We start from the raw sequence: 23,792 nt of genomic DNA, 5'->3' as shown, positions 1-23,792 counted from the left end.
CGAGGAGAACAGGTTTTTTTTTTTTATGGGCCCGTTCAGCTTTTTGCTTTTTTATATGATTAAATTCAATCGTATGCTTGTTGTGACGTCTAGGTCCAGTGCAGCTGAGCTAAGCTTTGGTCTTGGGTTTCCCAATCCAACCCGCCAAAAGGCTTCGAGGCAGAAACAAGGGCCGGATAAAAAAAAAATTACGCTGCCTGAAAGGATAACAATTTCGGTGTCCAGCAAGTCTTAATCATTGTACATTTGTCCAATGCTAAAGTGTTCTTTGCATTAATATTGAAATTTCATCTTCTATTTTACATGCTTAACACCTCCCCATTCCTCTGAACCCTACGCATTACTCTGTACACTTTTTCTTCACCACAACGTGCTACTATCTCAATCCACCCGTTGTACTGCCCACACTTGGTATCCATCGGCCATTATGGAGGAGAATCTCGACGTGCTTCCGCAATATATTCTAGAAAAGCTCAAAAGCCTGCAGTTGGAGCTCGAGGACGGTGATATCACGCAAAAAGGCTTTGACAAGAAACGGCAACAGATCCTGTCTCCTTATGCAGAGCTCATGAATCGCCCTCCTCAGACTGAAGATGGCCAATCCGTCGCTAACGATGACGAGACCGAGTCTTATCAGCAAAACCAAGATGAGATCGAACGCGAAAGACAACTTGCCGAGCAAGAACTTGGTCCAGAACCTAGTGCTGCTGATGTGGATGATTTTTTAGACTTTTTGCCTTCACCTACTCATACACCGGCCATGGATTTTATGGAAGCAAACCATAACCAACTAGCAAGGCCCGAGCATAGCCCAGCCAATCCTGCCATCGACCGAGATTTACGACCTTCGCAATCTATGAATAATATGGCCACAGCATCAAGTGTGAATGACATAAAGAAAAGCTTATCCTCAGATGGCATGACAGGCGATCCGCAACAGATACACAGTCGTCCTCTGCCAGTTCCACCACTAGGAAGCGGCAATGCCGCTGTGGGCCGAGGACGACCGCCACCAGAACTATCCATAAATATTCCTGGACGAGCACCCACATTTGGCCGACCGCCACCTAACGCGTCTATGATGGGCAGACCACCACCGCCTTCCAATCAGTTTTCTACATTTCCTCCCAATGTCAGACCGCCTAATTATAGACCCGGTCAACCCAACCCGCCTTATGTCGCTCGTCCGCCTGGCATGTATGCCAACCTACCTGGACAGCCCATGCCTTTGCGTCCAATGGGTAGCATAAACCATCGACCTATGCCCCCTCCGCAGGGTCCAGGCTACAACAATTTTGCCCAACCTGGTCCCCAGCCACCTGGTATGCGGCCAAGAAATTGGATGCCGCCATCCGATGGCCCAAGAAAACGACGAAGTATAGATATGGTACAAGAGAGAATGGAAGGTGCTGGGTTAGCCAAGTCATCTACAATACGCACAGTCGATCCTAACAGTCAGCGTGGAGATTGGGGTGAGTATGTCAAACTGGAGTTATACGGTATTTGAAAGATGTTGACTGATGAAATGGTTATTTTTGTCTACTTTTCTAGATACACAATCTGTAAGATCAGTCAATCGTACAAGCGTTGGTCATAACCGTAGTCCTTCCATGGTGTCCACCATATCCGCTGCTCAATTCGCATCGCCTACCACAGCACGTCCCACAGACAATCGATTCAGCCACAGAAGATCAACCTCGGGTAGCAGTGGGCGGTATTCTAGCAATGGCATGGTTCCTAACTTTCGAGCCTTGGAACCTCCACCCCAACCTCTCACCAATCTCGGTCATTTATCTCCTCATGTGCTGTTGCAACTTGCTGGTCACCAAATGTTACCGCTGGAACCACGAGAGGTGCCTCCTGGTATATTGGATGTCAATGGTCACACCGAGATGAGCTGCTTTAGCAGTATTGCCGAAATTTTACGACATAGAGCTCTCAATACTGGACGGACAGTAGCATTCACGACCCTTGATCCCAAGGGTAAGGAAGTAGCGTCGTTGACCTGGGAGAAAGTGAACGCTAGAGCAGAGAAGGTGGCCCATGTGATTCGCCAAAAATCAGGTCTCAACCATGGTGACCGCGCAGCTTTGATTTATCGTAAATCAGAGATCTTAGACTTCATTGTAGCCTTGTTGGGATGCTTTTTAGCCGGTGTTGTCGCTGTACCGATTAATGCAGCTGAGGAAATGGCTGAACTCTCATTCATCCTCAGTTCCACCAATGTTTACCTGGCTTTGACCACCGACTATAACTTGCGAGCCTTTACTAAAGATCTGCAAAGTCGCCAGCAGGAGTTCCCTCCCAACATTGAGTGGTGGAAAACAAATGAATTTGGCTCATGGTACCCAAAGAGTAAAGGCGGCAGTGACTATCCAGAGATCACACTACCCGATCTTGCCTACATTGAATATAGTAAGGCTCCCAATGGCGAACTGAAGGGCGTTGCTATTTCACATCGTACCATCATGGCACAGTGCATTGCTTACAAGGCCGCCATATCACCTTCCGAACCACAAGCCAATGGCCGTCCAGCATTTACTGGTCCTGACACCGTGGTCAGTTATCTTGAACCTCGTCAACAGGTCGGGTTGATCATTGGAATTCTCTGCTCTGTGTTTTCTGGAAACTCCACTGTTTTGGTCAGCTCCACTGTCATGGACTCGGCGGCTATCTGGATCAATATCTTATCCAGATACCGTGCAACGATTGCTACTGCCGATTATACTGCTCTTCAAGGTGTGACCCGACAATTTAGTTTCAATAGAGCAGAGGTGATGAATTACAACAAGAAGCAACCGGCAGATTTATCCTCTCTTCGACTTCTACTCATCGATACGTTGATTGTCGACTCGGAAACCGATGTTCATATTGCTGAAAATCTTCTTCTACCTCTTGGTGTGGCTGATCCACTTCAAGTGGTGTGCGCCATGTCGTCACTTCCAGAACATGGTGGAATGATTCTCAGTCTAAGAGATTATCTTGGCCCTGCTAAATTAGAGGAAGTCGTTTCAAATGACAAGCCAGACAAAGACGGTCAGAGTATGTCTATCCGATGGATCACAGCTGAAGGTTCATCCAGGGATTATTGGGAGTGTTTATTGGATCGTGAAGCGCTCAAGGACAATCGCATCGTTGTCTTGGCAACAGGAGCTGATGTTCAAGAGCAGCTACCTACCACTAAAGCTGTCTTGGCGACTGCATTTGGTTTTGCCATGCCTGAAGGTAAATTTCTTGACAAGTTTTACAGCAATGGGATCAACTCCTATTTTATGAACATGTAGTTTCTAATCCTTTTTTTTTTTTTTTTTTTCATCCTTGTTAGCAACCGTTGCTGTTGTCGACCCAGAAACCACAGCACTTTGTGCACCGGAAACCATTGGAGAAATATGGGTTGACTCACCTTCATTGTCAGGAGGGTTCTGGGCCTTGCCAAAACATACCGAGGCGATATTCCACGCCCGTCCACTTCTCATTCCGCCTGACACATTGTACCCTGAACCCTATGATCAAGAATTTTTACGAACGGGCCTTCTTGGCGCTACAGTTGGTGGACGTATTGTTGTATTTGGATTGTACGAAGATCGTGTGCGTCAGCAGAAACTTGGTGCGGATATCGGTATTGACGAGGTTCACTTTTCTACGGATCTGACCAAGACGGTGCTAAAGAGAGTCGCTGTCGAAAATTGGTAAGTTTTTTGTAATGTTTGACCGCACCCCATTCTGCCCCACCACGTAACACAACATTTGTCATGTTTTGTCAATAGTGCTATTTTTGAAGTCATGGTCAATGGAGAACATTTACCTGTGGTCGTCTGTGAATCCAACTTCCCCAAAGAAGACCTTGCTAGGTTAGCCGATGGCGTCTCGGATGTCTTGCTGGAAGATCATGGGTTGCGCATCTTCACCATCCTAGTGTGTCCTATCAACTCTATCCCTCGACACTTCAAGCATGGTCGCAAGCACATTCACACCATGCAGTGCAAGAAGGCTTATGAGATGGGACGTCTGAACCCTGTTTATGTCAAGATTGATGTTGATCGCACTATCTTTAGCGTTCCCAAGCGAGAAGAGAGTGTAGCTAGCGCTAGTGTCTGGCGGAGCAGTGTCGTTGCTTACGACGAAGCTATACGAAGAGGCTTGATTTACGGAGGTGGCTTGCCGCAACATACTGGAATGGAATCTGTGCGTGAAGTCATTGATGAACGAACCGGATTCGATTTGTCGAAATTTACCAATATCGTCGACATTTTGCTCTGGAGAACAGCTGTCCACCCAGAGGAAACCGCCTATATTTCTTTGGAGAATAAGGCCAAAGAGACGAAAGCTTATACATGGCGAAAAATCAATGGCAAAATCGCTTCCACTACCTATTACCTTACCAAGAAAGGATTGCGCACACCTTCACGGGCTCTTATTGTGATTCCGTTCGGGATTGAATTCATTCAAGCCATCTATGCCTGTTTGGTGCTTGGTGTTGTGCCCATTCCTGTAGAGCCCATGGAGCTGCAGCGCATCAAGCAGGATACTTCGGTTTTGTTGAACGTTGCCATGGACCATGGTGTAAGTCATATCTTGGTCAACTCCGTCACGGATGAGTTGTTCAAGAACAAGCAAGTCTCTATGCTTTGGCGACAGTTTTCTGGCCGAGGAACGAAAATGCCTGAGCTGGTCAATATCTCAAAAATGTCAAAGTATGGAAAGCTCCTGGGTAAGGAGAGTGGCTACACCGTCAAACGGGAATGGCTATCTCCTGACTACGTTGCCATGATCACGGTCAGCCATACTCCAGACATGGTCCGACAATCGGCTCGATTCAACCATCAGGTCATTATCGCTCAGTGTCAGACGCAAAAGATCACTTGTCAGATGCGATCCCAGCGTGGTATAGTTGCAAACTCCTTGTGCGGTTATAGCGGACTGGGGCTTTTGATGGCTGCTTTCTGTGGCGTGTATGTCGGTAAGTACACGGGATGAACCTGCATGGGCGCTCCATGTAGACTATATGTACTCACCATTATATTTTCTCTTAGGATCACCTACGTTGCTGCTCAATTCTACAGACTATTTCCAATCGTCCGTTGTGTTCTTCGAATGGCTTCAACGTTTGAAAGGTATGCTGTTCCTACGTGCTATTCTCCTACCGTTTGTTCCATTTTTCTAAATTCTCACTTTGAAATGTTTAGTGAAAGATACTGTAACAACGTATCCATTGCTTCAGTATGCCATGAACCACATTACCACGGGCGAACATAGAAAGTTTACACTTCAAAATGTCCAAAACCTAATGATTTCTTCCGAAGGAAGACCCAAACCGCATTTCTGTAAGTTTGCCATGAACTGACCCATCCCTCCACCTGACAAACAGCTAAACTTTCGTACCCAACAGATCATCAAATGCTCAAATACTTCCATGCTAATCGACTGAGTAAGGAAACCATCAACAATGTGTACAGTAGTAGCATGAACCCGATGATTACTACCCGGTCGTACATGCTCATGGAACCTATAACACTATTGATTGATTTGGTATCGCTTCGTCGGGGTATCGTACGTGTATTACCGCCCGAAGAAGAGACTCTTGGCATACTTTTGCACGACTCTGGCATCGTTCCCAGTACCACCATGATCGCTATCGTCAACCCAGAGACACGAATCGTCTGCCCTGCCAACGTGGTTGGTGAAATTTGGGTTGTTTCCACTGCCACTGTCAAAGGCTTTACCGAAGAGGATCAAAAGACCCATGAAGGCAAGTTCAGTGCTTCGATTCAAGGAGGTGACCCACGTATCTCTTATGCGCGTACTGGGGATCTCGGTTTCTTATGGCCTGTCCAACGTCGGGTAGGATCGTTAAACCCGAATGTCGAAGAAGGACAATGCTTGTTTGTGCTCGGAAAGCTTGAGGAAACCTTTGAAGTCAACGGCGCAATGTACTTCCCTCAGGATGTAGAGGCGTCCATCGAGCGTTGCCATCCTGCTATTCCTCCTGGTGGGGCGATCACCTTCCAATCCGTTAATGAAACTGTTACCATTGTGGCTGTCAAGTCGGCTGAAGCTGCTCTCTCTGTGGTTCCTTCCATTGTCAATGCTGTGCTACAGGAGCACATGTTCTTGATAGACACCATTGTTATTGTCTCTCAAGGTAACTTACCGAAAACCCGAATGGGCGACAAACAACGAGGAAGAGCCTTCGTGGCGTATATGGAGAAGAGCCTTGCAGCACTCCACGTTAGAAGAATCACCAATCAAAACTCTCCACTTGAGTTGCCATCCCATTCTGGCTCGGTCTACAACTTTGATGACGCTGCTTCATTCATGTCCCGCCGTAGATCTATCAAGTCTGGCGTCTCAGGTCATGATCAGACTGCCAAGGACGATGGAACTTCAGGCGAAGGCTATGTAGCAAGTCCAACCCAGAGTCAATTCGAGTTACCTCGTATGGACAGTCCTGGTCCTCTTGAATTTGACCATGATCTGGGCCAGGCGTGAAAGTCTGAATTGAGGGTTCTACTATATTTTTCTTCTTATATCTTCAGACGAGTTTTGTAATATTTAGGCCAATTGTTTTTTGGTTGTTTTTTTTTTTTGGGATTTTTATACATAGCAATAATGGATGTCTGGAACAAATAGGTGTCTAGAGAGGTTCCATATACAATATACCCCATTATTCACACTTTTTTCTTCTATATGCAAACGAAAGCCTCGCCAAGCTCTATTTAATAAATCTCGTCATATGGTCGTGTATCTGCAAAACAGCTTTCGAACACACTAGCAACTGCTCTTTCGGCACATCCTTCGTCGGCGCATGCTGGGTTCTGCTTAACAGACAAGATGGCCCGTCGTTTAACACAAGCTTGATGTTGCTTGGTAAATGTGTAAAATCCCCTTCGAACTTCCCGAGTCCATTTACAATCGCCACTAAGACTGGCTGCGCGCACTTCACTGCAGGCATGGTGTTTGCAGTTTGACCAATCGACCTTGAAGCGACAGTTATCGTACATGTGAATCATCTCATGGACCATGGTATCTTCTTGATGTGACTTTGAAAAGAATCGATTCTGGCAAAGCAAAATTCCATCCTGTGGTGAGAAGCCTCCAGATCTTGTTTCATCGCATGGCATACACTTGAAATCCTCTTTTGTCATGGCACAGCCGACCTTCTTGAGGTTGTCGAGCATAAACCTTACATTCGGGCCTTGGAAGAAGACGGTAAGACGAATAGATCATTTAGAACAATCCGATGATATCCACTTACTATTTTTCATCAAAGTATCTCTCCAGCTTTCGCACTGTTGGCACTGCCAACCGGAAGCCTCCATGTCGACTTGATTTCGAAATTCTTTTCTCTCGCCGTCCGACATGCCAAGTCCAGTAATGTATTGAAGAGACTTGCGCCAGCGTTCAAACTTTTTCATGTCTTTTATGTCATTGGCAGAATCATTGCTAGTGTTGTCCATGGCAGTCGTCTCTGGTTTACTGTCCATAGTGTGTCGAATGTCGTGCGACAATAAAGTTCGAAAAACAAAATTTCGTAAAACTGCCTGCCCGGTCGTTGAAAAAGTAGGCTGGTTGAAATTTGTTCATAAAATTCCTGTGACGTAAGGTTCACTGGTGCGTAAGCTGGTTGGCCTGCTTTTCTACGCGTGAGCCCTGACCTGCAAAAAGCTACCTTTTCGTTATAACACAATAGTTAAAGATGGTTTTGGAGGCGTCTATGATAGTGTAAGTGACAAGCGATTGAAGACATGAGTAATGGACCGAACTAACGCCTTGGACCCCTTTCATGGCTCATAATTATCTCTTTAGACTCGACAATTCAGAGTGGATGCGAAATGGTGACTACACGCCGACTCGCATGGGAGCACAGAACGATGCAGTCAACCTGTTGTTCAGAATAAAGACTCAATCGAATCCAGAAAACACAGTCGGCCTCATGACACTAGCCGGGAAATCGTGAGTCTTCCTGGAATTTGCACCATACTTGAAGCTTCTGTTGACCATCGTACTTTTTTTTTCTCTCTGTCTGCAGACCGGAAGTACTAGTAACGCTTACATCAGATCTGGGTAAAATATTGTCAGCTTTACATTCTGTAAAGATAGCTGGTGCTGGCGACTTTATGACGGGTGTTCAGATTGCACAGGTGCGAATACTTCCTTGATTGATGGGTTTTAACAGCAACACTATGCTAACTTATTCAACATAGCTGGCACTAAAGCACCGACAAAACAAAAATCAGCGACAGAGAATCATCGCATTCGTTGGTAGCCCTGTTCAGGCTGATGAGAAGGCACTGATCAAACTTGCAAAGAAGATGAAGAAGAATAACATCGCCGTCGATATTGTCAACTTTGGTGAAGAATCCGAAAACACCGCCAAGCTGGAAGCATTCATTAACAATGTCAACAGCGGTGACAACAGGTAACATCATTATTTTCTAGTTAGCAATGCCGGCTTCCACAATCCTCACCAAATTTCAATAGCCACATCGTCACTATACCACCTGGTCCACATATTTTGAGTGAAATGCTCAAGTCCACACCAATCGCCGAAGGAGAGGACGGTGTTCCTGCTGGTTTTGCATCTGGCAGTGGTGATAACGAGTTTGGTATGGATGGAGGAATGGATCCTGAACTGGAACTGGTACGTTGGGTTTTGTCCTGTATGTATGTTATGAGATCATCATCCACTCATAGTCTTTTTGATCCGCAGGCGTTACGTATTTCGTTGGAAGAAGAAAAGGCACGCCAAGAAGCTGAAGCGGCAAAGAACAAAGCAACGGCTGCTGAAAGTTCATCGTCAAAAAGTCAGGCAGCAGATATGGCAGTCGATTCTGGCGCACATGGTGAGGGAGACGACACTGAAGATGCTGAATTACAAGCCGCGCTTGCCATGTCCATGGGCGGTGCTCAAAATGAAGATGTCGATATGAGCGACTTAACTGAAGAAGAACAAATCAGTCGAGCAATCGAGTTATCAATGGGCGGTAGCCAAGAGGTACAGTATTCCGTTTAATCTTAGCACTACCACCACTCCAGATCCGCTTTAACTGACGCATCTTCTGTCGCTGTCTATCTAGGAGGCCAACCCTGATTTCATGTCATCAGTTCTAAGCTCACTCCCTGGTGTGGACCCCAACGATCCACGAATCAAAGACGCGTTGAACAACATGTCAGAAAAGAAAGATAACAAGGGTGATAAAAAGGATGGTCAATGATATAACCGGATTGTTGAATTTACAATAATAAATACATAAAAAAAATTGGAGCTTTCGTTGGACCTATAGTTCTTGAGTGTATTGAAAAGGAAGGTATCACGGAAGTCGCTACAGTATCTCAAGGGATATGTGATGATACATTGTAAAAGCTCTTCATTGATAGACTAGAAAGAAAGATTTAAAGACTATGTCATTCGATTTGCCAAACAACTCCCTTTTCTGTCATTTGTTGAACAGTGATGAGCGTAACACTTTGTTGACATCGACGTATTTTCTGATGATCCTTTTCCAGCATACTTCGCGTAATGACACTATGAGCACTTGGTCTTAGGAATGAATATTCAACAAGATATCATCGCTCGTTGATAGCTCTGATACCACTTCATTTTCAAGCTTGGCCGGTATTCAATGTATCGAAATTCCCAACTCCTTGTGGACAGACATAGCAGTCCCAGCAATAGCAGAGGAGTATCAAAACCAGCGCAGCAATACTAAATCTAAAGATGCTCTTGTGCAGCTGCGAAGATAGGTGCATTATGGCAATATAAATATTCTGAGATATTTTTAATTTTGACATACCTTAATTTGTATGGGGATTCCCACAGATCATGTTGGTTGCGGTAGCCAGATTGAAAGGGTCCTAACTGAGTTGATGGAAACTACACGGACTCTAGACTCGTTAGATGGGTATGTGTAAATTGTATTTTTGCACGATGGCGTTGAACAACTGGTTTATTAAGAGCAAGAACGCTAATAAACGATCCCACCGTGAGAAAGAGCATATACCCTGGACCGTTGATCGACTGCATGTTATGCAAGGGGTCATCGAGCACAACGTCATACGATTATTCACCTGGTTAAACACAGATATGACATAATTAGAAGAAACATATGGTGCATAACTCACACAGAATGGTGACCCCACAAGATCAACTAGTCATCACGCGAAAAGAGTTTGCAGTGAGATCTGATCAGTGATTGCTGGTCATTTCGCTTGTATAGGCTAGTTTTTTTTAATATGTTTAAGACTATCATGTCAAATAAAAGACGCTTGGATCGAAGAACTTGGAGCAGAGTTGTGATGGTGAGGTCCCAAAGCCACTCTTGAGAGCCATGTGGCAAGATGCCAGATGGTTAGAGAAATAACAAGCGTCTATCACGGCAGTGCGGTCATAGCAATCATTTTAGGGAAGAAGGGCATGGAGAACCTGAAAAGACTGTGGTACAAATACACCCCTAGAAAATGACATTGGTGTAACAAATTGGGCAAAACGGATGTGCACTTACTGGGAATAGTTCTTATCGACCGCTTTACGCTTGCGGTTGGAAGCAAGGTTCCGTTAACCTTAGTTGGTACACAACAACATTTACCATACTAGATTTACGAGCGATTACTTTAATTTTGTAAACTCAAATCTGGCATACTGCAGTATGATTGCTCTAGTTGAAGATGGAGGCCGAACATTATAACTGCTTCAAAAAGAAAGACGCAGAAAAAACCCCATTGAGATAATTAGTGTTGACTTGTTCCCATCAAGAAAAGCTGACGGGCAAGAAAGTATGATACACGAGCATACCAACCATCGTACTAATATGTAGATGATGGGCAACACGATGTGTTAACGGCCTAGGCACCCGCAAAAGTAGCCTGATATTAAAGAAAAACAATACGTACATGAGCATTTCTTACTTAAAGTTTATAGCCGCATACAATGTAGGCAGTGATGCAGGCGAACTCCGCGTGTTTGTCTACAGCTGACTTTTGCATCGGAGGACAAGCACAGCTTCACCCATTCTGAAGATTGTTTTCTAGGATATCACCTCCATTTAACTATGGCCGTGTTTTTTGATAGTTATTAACTGAAATCGAGCATGAAAGCATGTTGGAAGTATGAATACTTCCACTACTGGATATTGAGCTTGTCGATGATTATGTTCATAAATTTGCTGATCATGTAGTTTTTCAAAATTCCGATTTCAGAAAATGACAACGTGGCGGAGTGGTTAACGCGCCGGCCTGCTAAGCCGGTGCCCTTTGGGCGCGCAGGTTCGAATCCTGCCGTTGTCGATTTTTTGATTGGGTGAAAAGATTTCGATCTCCGATCTCGATACGGTTTGTCCATTCTGCCAGAGTGTTGTGGCAATTTCAACTTTTTTGAAAGTTTAATCGCTTCAGTACTTCCTGTAACTTGTGTTTCGGTCATTTTAATTTTTCTTTATATTTAGCCTGTTTATTTGGGAGAAATGGAGATAAATCAAAGCTAACAGGCAGACAAAGGTATTAGTTCAATGCAAGTACCAATAAGATGGATGATTTCATCTGCTATTTCCTTTCTGTTATGAACTTCTCACTTGTTTTTCTGTTTTCACGATGGATCAGGGAATTAATTAAATGGAAGATATTTTGCGGAGAGAATATTATTCGCGTCAATAAGTGTATTTGATCGTTTGCTTAATCAAACTGTAGACCAAATGAAATGGAATAGTATAGAAGGAAATAAGATAAAAGTCTATACTCACAGCGAGGATTCAGATATACATTGACAACATATAAAGCAAAGAAAACGGTTTATATCACAGGAACAATAATTAAAGAAAGACCGGTTTTGCTTTGTTTTTTTAGTTGTATCAAAGAACACATTTATGCAATTTTGAGCTTTTAATGAGTTTAGCTCTCACTAATGATTAGACTGTCATACAGTATCAATGCCGTATTTCATATCACCATTAAATTTAGAGCCACGCACAATATGATAGGACACAATGTCCAGGTACGTTATGTAGCGTTTGCAAGAGGCATGGCAAAACAATTCGCGAGACTTAACAATTCTGCCACTTAGGCAGTTGTGCTAGTAATATTGATGAACATGTGGTTGTGGAGACTATTAAGAGGAGCTTACGAATGCTAATATTTAGGAATGGATGACTGCATCAAGTAAAAATGGCCGTTGTTGTGTGGAAACGGTGTAATGAAAAGTGGTCTTCATTGATTTCTGGGTAATGACTGTCAGTTATGGCCATGGTTTCATCTATGGAATTGAAGAAGCGCCAATTTTTTTTTTTTTAATTCGGAATCATCGTAACAGTCGAAGCCTACAATTCCTGCATGAAGGCTCCAAGATCCAAGGTGCCTCGAAAGGAGCCGATCCCCATTCTGAAGGAATGGATCGAGAGTGTCGAGAATGTAGAACTCAACCCACAGTTGAATCAGCTGTCAAAACTTTTGACCCAGCCAGATCTATCATGGGATCAACAAGTGGCGATTCTTCGTAAATTAGGTAAACAGAGACAACTGAGCAGCTGCTTGCTATCTCAGATAATACAGCTACTAACTATGCCATCCATTCTTCTCTGTCTTAAAATTTACTCGGCCGATCCTCTTTCGACTGACCAGAAACCGAGCTTTCTAGCAAGGATAAGTGGGATCAACAACTCCGAGATCAGCTAGAGAACATATTGCAACCAGTGGTATGTCAGGCATATTTTCTGTCGATGGAAGGTCTTTCAAGACGATACCTTATGCCTTTGATCAAAATCTGTGATGAGGCTGTGGACAATAGCGGCTTCCTTGCAACATATCAGGAATTTTTGAACAATAGCGCCATGTACGAACAATTGCCTGTTAGCCATAAGGCTCTCACCGTCACTAGCGCACTTGAATACGAGCTAGGCATTAAGGCTATCGAGAATAATTTCAACGCAACCTTGCGATTTCTGCTCTCGCCTATCCAGAAACTTCAAGGATATCACCAGCACGATACAGCCAACCAAGAGGATACAATTATGGACGATGGGCAATGGCCACACGGCAGATCAAGTGATGCAGTGTTGAGTGACGTTCAATACGTGCTGAAATCTATACTTGCTGTGTTGACCAAGGCAGGATCAGATGAGAACCCAGAGCTTGCCGCAGTTTTACAACAGGACAGTGATTTGGTGCACGATCTGTTACAGTCCGTCTTAGACATCTTCGGTTCCGGAGACAAATACAACATCGATTGTCTACAGGTTGCTGGAATGGTCATCGTAGCTGCTGTAAATACGTTGGGAGATTCAACTGTGGTGTTAGACTTGCTGACTGCTTGGTTCTTGGAAGGAAATCAACAGCCGTCAGAAATTGCCATAGAATATACGCAAAAATTCAATCTTAACTTTCCTGCAAGCCTAAGGAGTACCCAAGGATGGAATTCACCTGAAAGCCCTATGCTCATGATTATACGTGGGATGGTGTCCAATACGAGTTTGCAAGCATCATTGATGCCTATCCACATCAGTGAGAAAATCGATACAAAGCAGTGCTGGTAGGTGTAAACGTCTTTTCAATCCTTTCATTCAGATCATTTCTTAACTTTGTACATTGCAGGAATGAAGAGGTTTACGATGATCAGACTTCACCATTGAGTCTGTTACAGATCTGTTTCCAAGCGTTGTCCGTTTTCTGTGCTAATTCCAAATTAGAGCCACAGTGTAAAGTCATCGCTTTTGATGGTATAACGTCATGGCTCCAGCGAATCAAAAACTTACTGAAAAAGGATTCATCCAATTCTGCCGGGGATGCCATCAAATCAGTCGTGACGGAAAAAGTGAGAGAGATGTTGGTCATGTATGTCTGGAGCCACTGGGATGATCCTGTCGACGCAGTACAGCACAAGGCAAGTTTTATTTTGGGTGATCAGAATATTTTGCCTCTATCATGACAGACTAATAATTGTAACGTTTAGGTGAAATCTATGTTCGAGCTTTTGCTTGAAGTACTGAAGTTGCACTCCGAAGTCGAGTCCGACGAAGAGCAATATCAATCGTTTATTCAAAGTCTACTTGCACAACTCCTGGTTATGGATTGGCATCGAAAGGTCAAGTACGCCTTGCTCTCATTGCTGCTTCCTAGTCTACCGACAGAGAACTTTTTGCAACATCAACCCGATTTCATATGGCGTAGCTTACAAGCTATGGACAACATGGTGATACAGCCACGAGTTGCCGCTCTTCTTGATCAGTTCTTAGAAAAACGGTTGGTGGAGACCGTGCCACAGTATCGTAAGAACAAAACTCAAAAAGGAGGCAAGGTGGAAGGACCTGAGAATGTAAGTGGTTGCGTACTTTCTAGTTCGAAGGGCTTTCTAAGACTTTTTCTAAACGCATCTCAACAATATAGAAGGAAGTTCGTGATTGGATGAACTTATGGTTGTCTCCTGTTCTTTGCGCACTATCAACCTCATCAGATGTTTTGAGGCGAAATGTCGGTCAACTTGTCCTAACCCCGCTTCTGGAATTCTACTCTTCTGGGCTTTGGCGTATCATGGCCATATTGCAAGATGACAACATGTTTATGGAATATGTCGGCAAAGAATACAGTCAGTACAAACTGAATGCATTCATATCTGTGATTCGGGTTGGTAGAAAGCTGGATATAATCGATGCTGCAAACTATACAGAAGGTAATGCGAACGAATGCTGTGTGCAATCCTAGAAATAGAACCTAATATGATGTTATAACCAGATTACCAAACCGGCTCAAATGCCATAGCCCTTCCCTTGTTGAGGAGCGCTATGGACCATGCTGACATCCAAGTGCGCGCTGACGTTCTTGGCTTGATTTGCGAGTCGAAGAAGTCTGGATCTTACATTACTAAAATCGAGTGCCAGCTTTTAGAAGAGTTCCTCCCACTCAATCTAAACTCCACCTCACCAGAATTCAGACAAACACTATATTCTGAAATCACCAAATTTTTCACCAAGTTGAGAGGAAATTTGTTTGCTCAATATCGAAAGCAACTTTCAGTCCAAAAGTACGCTGAAGACGAAGGGACCCCAATGGACAAACGGCAAATCGCTTCTCAAGAAATGGAGACTCTCAAGTCACACATCGAGTTCTCGAAAGGATTTCTACAGAGGCTCATTGATCTCTGTTTCGCATCTTTGTATCCAGGAAGCTCGTTTCAGCGTTCCTTCAGCGCCTTGAGAGTCATCACCTCCTTGATCAAGGTATTTGGTATCATTGAGGTCCCAACGCCTGAAGGATTTTTGGGCAAACCAGTCTTCCCTTTTCCCATCTTGATAGCAACGGAACAAAATACCAAAGCTTTAGTCGGTGTATTGATGGATCCTTATGACCAAAACAGGATGTTATCTTTCAACATTCTTATGGAGTTCCCATCTCCATTGCCTGGATATGAAAATCAGGCTGATGTTCAGCGTTTGATGTGGTGGGGCTTGGAAAAGGTGCGAAGCAAGAGGGCTGGAGAAAGTGACAGCGGTGCGATGGTGCTTCGATTGCTCTTTAGAACGTACATCATGGCCGCCGACATGGATCTTGAGGTAGAAGAAGAGCAAAATGGCCTCTCGCAAAATGAAAGCGTTGATCAAACTATGCCAAGCAGTTGTAAGTCATCGAATCAAACAATCCGTTGATTACTTAACTTGACATCTAATGACACTCTACAGTACGATTTGCATGGAAGCTTACTCATTTGATAGAAAGACAGCTGAACGTCGCTAAAGAGAACATCTTGCTCTCTGCGGAAGAGTATCCCATGCATGGAACATTGTTGGCTTTAAGGTGGGCTACGAATTGAGTATATAGATATTCGTCATCCTTTTGATCAAGGAATATTGACGTGGTTTAAAGGTATCTCTTTCAAGAGTTGGAGTATGACGAAATTGGTCAAGGCGACAACAGTTCAGCGTGGAAAAATATCCACGAAAAGATCATCTCCCTTTCCTGCGATATATCGGATGTAGTCTTGGGCGTTTTGTCTAACCCTTCACCTGAAGGTAACATGCCAGCTTCATTCCAAGAAATCGGAGAGACAATCGACGATATTCTGGATGATAACCAGGATGGAGAGAATGATACCAACAGCCCGAAGCATCAGGTGATCTTGAGTTCCTGCTGGAGAGCTATCAAGGAAGCAAGGTAAGCGAAAGGATCCCGATGATGTTTATTGAACTCGAAGTAAAAGTCAATAAGCATCATGTACCCTGCCTTTCGTGGATTGTTAACATGCTATACCCAGTACTTTATTAGAGGCAATCATCACAAGAGTTCCAACCACTGCTAATGGAGCTGGAGAGGTAATATTTGGTATTGCAATACTCAACAAGTGCATTCATATGTTGATTCAGTCCAAAATCCAATAGCCTTTGATCAGCAACGATTACTTGTTGAAATGCGGCAATTTACTGCGTACACTTTTGATGTGCATTCGACACAGAGGTGCATTTTCAGCTGTGTATCCTGCATATGTATCATTGTGTTCCAGACTGTTGAAGTCAACCGATACCAGCTTGTCTAAGGTTCCTCTCAGTTGGCTCGAGGTAAGCAACCGAGAAGATAGTTTATCTTTAATTACAATGCATAGGCTAAGCTACGTTCATAACTCTAGGAAAACATCGATAGTATCACTGCCAGCAGCATTTCGGTCACAAGAAGAAGTGCTGGTCTCCCTCTCTGCATTATGGCAATCATCAGCAGTGAAACATCCAGTAGAAAATCAATGCTTCATCTGACCATGAGAAAGCTCATTGAAATTGCTTCTGTGGTTGTTAGCGAAGATGCAAATCAAACGGTCGATACTCCTCAGGTTCATGCTTACAATATCATGAGAGTGATATTTATGGACTCCAAACTCGGTCAGGAAGCTATCGTTTTCGCTGAAGACGGCTTCCATCTTGCTATTGGCGGATTCTCATCGCCAAGGTAAAGCTATTATATATAATTTAATGTGGCAAACACCACGTTATGGCATTCGGCTTGAGTCTCATTAACTTGTTTAATCTTTATCCCAGTTGGGCCATTCGCAATTGTTCGGTTATGCTTTTCTCTACTCTGCTTCAGAGAACTCTGGGTGTTAAGAAAACCAAAGATGAACATAGTGTCATCAACCTGTTGACAGCGACAGAATTTTTCACTCGTTATCCCCAGTTGAGGCCGTATCTCATTGAACAGCTGAGAGAAGCCGTACGACAGCTTGTCGAATCTGGAGAAGTGAGTACTAATTGATATGGTGGAGATCTGCGCAGAAATGTTAATAACCTTTATCATGAAATAGACAACTCGCGTTCACCCCGGTTTGTATCCCATTCTCACTCTTCTGTCACGGCTCCAACCATCCACCGTGGATAGCGATGCACAAAGAGAGAGTTTGTCAGCTATCATACCACTTGCCACGTCATGCTCTCGTAGCTCAATTTATAAGGTTTGTCCTTCTTCATAATTCAATGTGTTGTGTGGTGTAGTGAAGCTAATTGTTGAATACAGACTAGAGAAATGGCCGCTCGCGCATTGGTTCCTTTGATCTCGTCTGACAGCATTGTTAGCACTGTAATCGAGACTTTGAAATCATGCAATGCAGCAAACCAAAACGAGCTACACGGAAAACTTTTGCAATGTCAATACTTGTTGAGAGGTCATTTACACAAGCGCGATTCCATAGAGCTTTGGACAAGCTTTGTGCGACAAGTTCCCGAGGTCCTCGTGTCCAAGCTTCAAGAGCTGATCGTTCTCAATGAATGTCCTATCACTGTAGCACTTTTGCTTGATATCATTTTAGAATTCTTCATCGTGTGTGATATCTTTAAAACAGACAGCAAGGATGGTATTGAAGGTGAGTGAAAAACTGGATGAACTTATTGATTGTTGTGTATCACATTGCTAATCGATTTTGGTCTACCAAAAGAATTTAACTCTGTATGCGCTGATAACTTGTCTGAACTCAGAACATACGTAGCCAGTTACTGCAAGCACCAACTGTTAGATACACCCAACAGTCATGTTCTAGATCCCAGTTTGGTTGGACAATATCTGTTGCGTCAAAAGCAAGCAGAAATATTGGCTACTTTATTCCTCAAAGATTTTAACCAAGATCTATCAGATTATGAGGATTTGCTTGTACAGCTACTAAGTGTTGATATATACGAAGTTCGGCTCAGCGTCATTGAAATCATCAAAAGGTTATTAGAGGGTTCTGTAAATAAGAGGTATGTCAGAAGTTGGACAGAATTACTTTCTTATTGCCACTGGACTAATATTTACGTTCTCCCCTAAAGAGTTGATCGTAATGGATTGCGTCGAAAGCTTTCCAGCATGATATACGAAGAAGAATCTCATCTGGATTGCTTCAGAAATGCTGTTCTCTTACTCACACAAATTGATTCAACGACCCCGTATTTGGAGGACGGTTCATTGCCTTTCACTATCACGGATCTGTGGTTCAGACTTGTACATCAAATGGATTCTTCTAAAAACCAGTCAACCCAGGAGGCTATCCTGCCTTTGATGGGTGCGTTGCTGGCGCAAGTATGTTGTCTTGTTTCATATTGAAATCTTTTGGCTGTGCTCCAGATCTAACCTTCATTGTAGATTTTGCAAACTCAGCAACGATCCAGCTCCCACTTGCAGTTCGTCAAGACTTGGTCAACGACCTTTGCAAAGTACAGCAATTCCAACGTGGTACGTGTAGCTTGAGAATGTTGTGACAGACAGTGTACCACAAAGAAGAGCATGCTAACATCGAACAGACTCTGCCATTGCGAGAGGCCACAGTTATGTCGTTATCATTTATTGCGCCCTACATTTTCAATAATGTACAAGAAATTAAGTCTGAAGATTTGACGAACGAAATAATAGCGACCCATATGTCCATTATTGAACTGCTACAGGTACTTGATAATAGCCAGACTGTGCACATCTATCGCATTATTTATATACTAACCACGCGTCTAATGAACCAACTTTAGGATGACGATGGTGATATTCGACAGGATGTTGCTATCATTGTGTCTAAAGCTATTGGCCTTCAGGTGAGTTGTATTAAGATGACATGGGCCGGTGTGAGCAATTGTCTCATCAGTTTCACCGCAACAAATTAGATGAACGTAAACTGCGAGAAAGCATTGGAGCTTGTGTACCATCATCTAGAGCAATATTATGTCGACTCTCCAGCACTGGAGAAGGCTTTGAAGTCCTCCTTAAGCACTTCGTATTCGATGGGTATGAGTTATTGCCATATTGATCTCGAAGGTCTCTCTAGATGTACTAATCGCACTATTGCAGTTTCCATTCTCGATGCCAACAGTGATGCTTCCAAAGTATTATTTGAGCAAGAAAATCCCAACATTTACCGCGAGAGTTTGGTCGATGCTCAGTGGGCAACGATATCGCTGAGCAAACTAAAAGTAGGAGTAACGCAGGAAGTAGTAGAGCAAGATACCGTTCAATGTCTATCACGGGTTGAGGTCATAATCAAAGCTGTGCAAGATAAAGAGGTATATATTATCAATGGTCGAAATGAAGTGGAGTATGCGAAACGCTTATTTTTGAATTTTCCTCAGGCATCTTCGTTCGGACCTTTTGGTATTACTTTGCGACCTGCAACATTTGAAGAGGTATACGACACGATAATGCTAGCCAATGTGCAACTACAGCTATTAGCGAGACTAGGTGTACCAGCACGGCTAGTTGCCTCCCTCAACGGTAAGAATGTTCAAAACATTCATGTCTAACTCTGGTTTGAAATTCTTTATTCTAACAACAATTCTTCGATAGATTTACATGACTTCTTATCCAAACAGCCACCACAGTCGCTGCACCCAATCTTAGCAGCGAGCATCTATGGAGAGGATGGCTTACTTGGGCATATATGTCGTCTTACGGATAAAAGTTACAGAAGCGCGGATCAAACCAATTCTCACATTCACACTAGTAGGAATCAATTTTTCCTGACAAAAAATGTGTATGAATTGTAATTCATAGAAAATAGATTTAGAGCTAAAGGTATTCGTTCAATTATAAACAAGATGGTTTTGTTACACGTCTATTGTTGCTCGGCTGTTCTGCTGTCCTATGTGATCGACAGCATTTGAGAAGCGTTTACTGGCGACAAAGTCTTGATCCAAGTTATGGAAAGGATTGCAAACATGCGAAACATATGCTGAGTGGACCTTTGTGAATATCTATTGCAAAGATTATGGTGAGTGCTACTCGAAAAGTGTCTGGATGGAAGAGAAAGGTTGTCACAACTTACTGCTTTAATATCGGCATCCTTTACGACATTGTCTGTGACGGCAATGACAAGGATAATTTTGACTCGAGTGTTTGTCATAAAGCCATATCTTAAGCACAAATGAATGAATCAGGTCAGGTTGTGCCAGCGCAATAATCGTATCAGTTTACCGAGACTTACACCGCCAAATCTTCCATCGCGTACAAGAGGCCCAAGTAAGCGTCAGTCAACTTTGGGTTATTAAGGACTAACAGAGAAAATGGTTCAGCGTAAATAAAAATCAAACAGGTTAAAAACTACATAGCTAGTGCTCACCTCTCTCTTCTATGACATCGATTGCAGTGTGGGCTATATAGTGGTATTTGAGATCTGGATGTGACGAACTATAGTTTTTGATGTACAGCGGATTGTTCTGCCAACATCAGTTAGGAAGAGGTATTGAATTGACTCGATTCATGCACCAAGCATACCTGTTTTCCTATGACAGCTATGCAATTTATATCTATGCTCATTTGCTCGTGGACGTTTTGCAAAGGTGAAGAACTGAGGTCCCAGCTCTGCTTTGCACACAGATGCTCAAGCGGAGTTCACGTGCGTCGTAAAACCGCAATATTGCAAGTTTTTGGATATTGAACCCAACTCGCATATCAACCGTCTTCCAATATGGATATCGACGCATGCATCGAGACAATCAAGACATGCAAATATCTACCGGAGAGTGACATGCGACAGCTTTGTAACAAGGTGAGAATACACATGTCTCATTCTCTCGCATCATCCGTCCCTACAGCCCACAGAATGACGCAAGACAAATGCTCACCCATTTGCCCTCTTACTTCTAGCTTAAGGAGATTCTTACCGAAGAATCCACTGTCGTTCCCGTCCAAGCACCAGTTACGATATGTGGCGATATTCACGGTCAATTTTATGATCTTTTAAAATTGTTTGAAGTCGGCGGTTCAGCACCCGAAACGTCGTATATCTTCATGGTAAGTGGCCATTTTCACAACTCAGGTACCGATACCGGAACAGAAATTCCAATAGAAAGAGGAAAGAGTTTATCGGAAAGATACATCAATAGGTTCTTCTCTGTAAAAGATAGCATCTAACCCCGAGGCGTTACTGTTTTGACAAATAGGGCGACTTTGTAGATCGTGGACGCTATTCGTTGGAAACCCTGACGTTATTACTATTGCTCAAAGTTAGGTCAGTCATTTTAGGTCCATCCGTGGAAAACGCTGGAATATGTTTCTGATCCGCTCTTTCAATCTAGATACCCAGATAGAATTACGTTGACGAGAGGAAATCATGAAAGTCGAAATGTAACTCGGGTATATGGTTTCTATGGTAGGCATCTTGGCAATATAGTGAACGGCAAAGAAAACGATCCTAACTAAACATGAATGGAATGGTAGATGAATGCCTTACAAAATACCAAAATGCCAAAGTATGGGAGTGGTGCTGCACAGTATTCGACTATCTGCCATTAGCTGCGGTAAGCGTCAAACTTGTTCGATGTCATTCACTATAATGCGATGCTCGATCACTGACAATTCTTATGTCTGTAGCTAATTGACGGTTCAATATTCTGTGTGCATGGTGGTTTATCACCCGAGCTTCCCTCCGTTGACTCTATTAGGTGAGTAATGTCCAATAGCATGCCCTTCCTCATGCACACCTAGCTGATAATCGTATCAAAGAACTCTCTTTAGAATGCAGGAGTTGCCACAGACAGGTGGCCCGTGCGGTAAGTTGTGTTCATTGATGATAAAGCAGTCAACGTCATATAGGCATCTAACTTTCTCAACTCGTAGATCTGCTCTGGTCAGATCCAGAGGCACAAGTAGAGACTTGGGCTGTCAGTCCTCGTGGAGGTGGCTATTTATTTGGGGCGATGCCAACCAACGCAGTATGTATTTTAACAACACTTATTTTAACCGGTTTTGATTCGAGTCCTGACTGGCATTCGCGATTCAGTTTTGTCACAACAACGAAGTGGACTTGATTGTTCGAAGCCATCAACTTGTTGATGAAGGGTTCAATTACCCGTTCCCAGATCGAAAGCTAGTCACCTTATGGTCTGCACCCAACTACTGTTATCGTTGTGGAAACAAGGCAGCCATTTTAAGCATCAAAGAGAATCAAACTGAAGTCGAAGATAGCGACTACCGAATATTTCTGGAAAATGAAGTGCAAGGAGACGCTTATCACGCTAATCGACCAGGCAACGCTTATTTCCTTTAATAACCTGCCATTATTTGGGCTACAAACAAAAGATGATCGGCACCAAAAAAAAAAGCAAAAAAAAAGAGAGATACGACGCTTCTGTAAAAGCAGGAGAACGAAAGAGCAATCATGTTACGGTATGACGCATTATCAATAAAGTACATAAAGATGGAGACGATAAAATACTAGAAATATTGTTGCATGAAGCAGTGGAAGTTCTAGAGTCCAGAAAGGTGATTTTTACTATAGTGGAAATTTATATATTGTTCCCTAGAGCATAATGCACTTTTTAGACTTCTTCTTGACAGGAGGTTCCAGTGCAGCTACAATCGCTTCGTCAAAAACATTTTTAAGACCTAGAAATGTATTAGAACTATAGGAAATTTCCACTGCGCAAAATCATGTCATGATAAGAATCGGAGGTACCTCTTTGTGTCAACGCACTGCATTCAACATATTTAACAGCACCAAGTTCTCGTGCCAGTCTCTCACCGGCGTCAAAGGTAATGGGTCTTTGTTTCTGTCGGTTAAGCTTCTCCAAGACGGTTGGGTCATCTCGCAAATCGACCTGTGTTCCTACAATCAAGCAAGGCACGCCTGGGCAATGGTGATGCACTTCTGGGAACCACTTTTCTTTGACGTTCTCAAATGATGCTGGTGAAGTAACGCTGAAGCAAACAAGAAAAACGTCTGTTTGTGGATACGACAGAGGTCGAAGACGGTCGTAATCTTCCTGACCTGTTTTACAATACATATTATGCATGGAGTCCTCAACTGAAATATAGCATGAAAAGCTAACTAACCAGCAGTATCAAAAAGTCCTAAAGTATATGGTTCTTCTCCTAGAGACAAAATGGTGGTTTAGCGATGTGCTAGTTGGAGAAAAGGGGAGGAGGAAGGGGCAATGACAAGTAACGAACAAGGAAACATACCGATCATCACAGTTACAGCATAATTGTCAAATACCTGATAATATACAGATAGTTAGACATCAAGTAAGAGAATAATGATCAATCAGGATGGGACTACTACTCACTGTAGGAACATATTCGGAAGGAAACTTGTTGGTTGTGTAAGAAATGAGCAGACACGTCTAGAGCAATGCCAAGTCAATAATTGACAAGCATAGAAAGGTCCACATGGTGGGTGAATCAAGCAGTTGAGCAAGACATACCTTTCCAACAGCACCGTCACCAACAACAACACATTTTATAGTTTGCATATCAAAGGCGTCTTTTCGGGTAGAAAAAAGTGTAAAGATGCGAAATCAGCGACTGAGAAGAGAGGGTATTTACGAATTTGGCTTCCCAAACAAAAAATACTCAAACCGCAGAGCATTTTTAAAAAT

At 43.2% G+C, this 23,792-nt stretch overlaps 6 protein-coding genes and 1 non-coding gene across 7 annotated transcripts; 4 read left to right on the top strand and 3 right to left on the bottom strand.

Annotated features, from left to right (window-relative positions):
- The first annotated feature begins 87 nt into the window (after positions 1-87).
- Positions 88-6,603, top strand: K450DRAFT_246652 (uncharacterized protein). Its single transcript, XM_051589945.1, has 8 exons — positions 88-615; positions 769-1,472; positions 1,552-3,225; positions 3,326-3,689; positions 3,768-4,960; positions 5,034-5,114; positions 5,187-5,324; positions 5,390-6,603. The coding sequence occupies exons 1-8, from the start codon at positions 428-430 to the stop codon at positions 6,487-6,489; spliced, it is 5,442 nt and encodes a 1,813-aa protein (XP_051443606.1). The 5' UTR covers positions 88-427; the 3' UTR covers positions 6,490-6,603.
- A 1,027-nt stretch (positions 6,604-7,630) lies between these two features.
- On the top strand, positions 7,631-9,409 carry K450DRAFT_246641 (uncharacterized protein). The gene is made up of 7 exons (XM_051589944.1): positions 7,631-7,722; positions 7,807-7,953; positions 8,030-8,141; positions 8,205-8,419; positions 8,482-8,641; positions 8,711-8,995; positions 9,078-9,409. Exons 1-7 carry the CDS (start codon positions 7,697-7,699, stop codon positions 9,213-9,215), a joined length of 1,083 nt encoding a protein of 360 aa, XP_051443605.1. The 5' UTR covers positions 7,631-7,696; the 3' UTR covers positions 9,216-9,409.
- K450DRAFT_246638 (uncharacterized protein) lies at positions 9,309-10,045 on the bottom strand. Its single transcript, XM_051589943.1, has one exon. The coding sequence runs from the start codon at positions 9,790-9,792 to the stop codon at positions 9,604-9,606; it is 189 nt and encodes a 62-aa protein (XP_051443604.1). The 5' UTR covers positions 9,793-10,045; the 3' UTR covers positions 9,309-9,603.
- Positions 10,046-11,201: 1,156 nt separating this feature from the next.
- On the top strand, positions 11,202-11,283 carry K450DRAFT_t68. The gene has a single exon. It is a non-coding gene; the product is annotated as a tRNA-Ser (tRNA).
- Positions 11,284-19,718: 8,435 nt separating this feature from the next.
- On the bottom strand, positions 19,719-20,775 carry K450DRAFT_246629 (uncharacterized protein). Its single transcript, XM_051589942.1, has 5 exons — positions 20,689-20,775; positions 20,534-20,630; positions 20,399-20,465; positions 20,240-20,327; positions 19,719-20,168 (listed from the first exon to the last, which is right to left on the bottom strand). Exons 1-5 carry the CDS (start codon positions 20,728-20,730, stop codon positions 20,022-20,024), a joined length of 441 nt encoding a protein of 146 aa, XP_051443603.1. The 5' UTR covers positions 20,731-20,775; the 3' UTR covers positions 19,719-20,021.
- An 83-nt stretch (positions 20,776-20,858) lies between these two features.
- Positions 20,859-22,640, top strand: K450DRAFT_246624 (uncharacterized protein). The gene is made up of 9 exons (XM_051589941.1): positions 20,859-20,962; positions 21,061-21,207; positions 21,357-21,424; positions 21,492-21,565; positions 21,634-21,713; positions 21,787-21,857; positions 21,919-21,965; positions 22,033-22,127; positions 22,196-22,640. The coding sequence occupies exons 1-9, from the start codon at positions 20,882-20,884 to the stop codon at positions 22,460-22,462; spliced, it is 930 nt and encodes a 309-aa protein (XP_051443602.1). The 5' UTR covers positions 20,859-20,881; the 3' UTR covers positions 22,463-22,640.
- A 17-nt stretch (positions 22,641-22,657) lies between these two features.
- Positions 22,658-23,746, bottom strand: K450DRAFT_246614 (uncharacterized protein). Its single transcript, XM_051589940.1, has 6 exons — positions 23,619-23,746; positions 23,481-23,537; positions 23,377-23,410; positions 23,248-23,286; positions 22,871-23,182; positions 22,658-22,800 (listed from the first exon to the last, which is right to left on the bottom strand). The coding sequence occupies exons 1-6, from the start codon at positions 23,664-23,666 to the stop codon at positions 22,715-22,717; spliced, it is 576 nt and encodes a 191-aa protein (XP_051443601.1). The 5' UTR covers positions 23,667-23,746; the 3' UTR covers positions 22,658-22,714.
- Positions 23,747-23,792: the final 46 nt, after the last annotated feature.

Source organism: Umbelopsis ramanniana (assembly GCF_025399195.1).
Source record: "Umbelopsis ramanniana AG unplaced genomic scaffold K450scaffold_37, whole genome shotgun sequence".
Classification (NCBI taxonomy): domain Eukaryota; kingdom Fungi; phylum Mucoromycota; class Umbelopsidomycetes; order Umbelopsidales; family Umbelopsidaceae; genus Umbelopsis; species Umbelopsis ramanniana.
This window is presented reverse-complemented; position numbering and strand designations above follow the sequence as displayed.

What these genes read in the sequence shown, in the direction of transcription:
- K450DRAFT_246652 (XM_051589945.1), top strand. Translation starts at nt 428, where the DNA reads ATGGAGGAGAATCTCGACGTGCTTCCGCAATATATTCTAGAAAAGCTC. An exon ending in GGCCAATCCGTCGCTAACGA is followed by an intron (nt 616 to 768) that starts TGACGAGACCGA and finishes GGCCATGGATTT; the next exon opens with TATGGAAGCAAACCATAACC. An exon ending in TTTCTGTGGCGTGTATGTCG is followed by an intron (nt 4,961 to 5,033) that starts GTAAGTACACGG and finishes ATTTTCTCTTAG; the next exon opens with GATCACCTACGTTGCTGCTC.
- K450DRAFT_246641 (XM_051589944.1), top strand. Translation starts at nt 7,697, where the DNA reads ATGGTTTTGGAGGCGTCTATGATAGT. An exon ending in ATGACACTAGCCGGGAAATC is followed by an intron (nt 7,954 to 8,029) that starts GTGAGTCTTCCT and finishes CTCTGTCTGCAG; the next exon opens with ACCGGAAGTACTAGTAACGC. An exon ending in CGGGTGTTCAGATTGCACAG is followed by an intron (nt 8,142 to 8,204) that starts GTGCGAATACTT and finishes TATTCAACATAG; the next exon opens with CTGGCACTAAAGCACCGACA.
- K450DRAFT_246638 (XM_051589943.1), bottom strand. Translation starts at nt 9,792, where the DNA reads ATGTCAAAATTAAAAATATCTCAGAATATTTATATTGCCATAATGCAC.
- K450DRAFT_246629 (XM_051589942.1), bottom strand. Translation starts at nt 20,730, where the DNA reads ATGAGCATAGATATAAATTGCATAGCTGTCATAGGAAAACAG. An exon ending in CGATGTCATAGAAGAGAGAG is followed by an intron (nt 20,466 to 20,533) that starts GTGAGCACTAGC and finishes TTTCTCTGTTAG; the next exon opens with TCCTTAATAACCCAAAGTTG. An exon ending in AGGATGCCGATATTAAAGCA is followed by an intron (nt 20,169 to 20,239) that starts GTAAGTTGTGAC and finishes TCTTTGCAATAG; the next exon opens with ATATTCACAAAGGTCCACTC.
- K450DRAFT_246624 (XM_051589941.1), top strand. Translation starts at nt 20,882, where the DNA reads ATGGATATCGACGCATGCATCGAGACAATCAAGACATGCAAATATCTA. An exon ending in AAACGTCGTATATCTTCATG is followed by an intron (nt 21,208 to 21,356) that starts GTAAGTGGCCAT and finishes TTTGACAAATAG; the next exon opens with GGCGACTTTGTAGATCGTGG. An exon ending in TTACTATTGCTCAAAGTTAG is followed by an intron (nt 21,425 to 21,491) that starts GTCAGTCATTTT and finishes CTTTCAATCTAG; the next exon opens with ATACCCAGATAGAATTACGT.
- K450DRAFT_246614 (XM_051589940.1), bottom strand. Translation starts at nt 23,666, where the DNA reads ATGCAAACTATAAAATGTGTTGTTGTTGGTGACGGTGCTGTTGGAAAG. An exon ending in CTTCCGAATATGTTCCTACA is followed by an intron (nt 23,411 to 23,480) that starts GTGAGTAGTAGT and finishes GTATATTATCAG; the next exon opens with GTATTTGACAATTATGCTGT. An exon ending in AGGACTTTTTGATACTGCTG is followed by an intron (nt 23,183 to 23,247) that starts GTTAGTTAGCTT and finishes ATTGTAAAACAG; the next exon opens with GTCAGGAAGATTACGACCGT.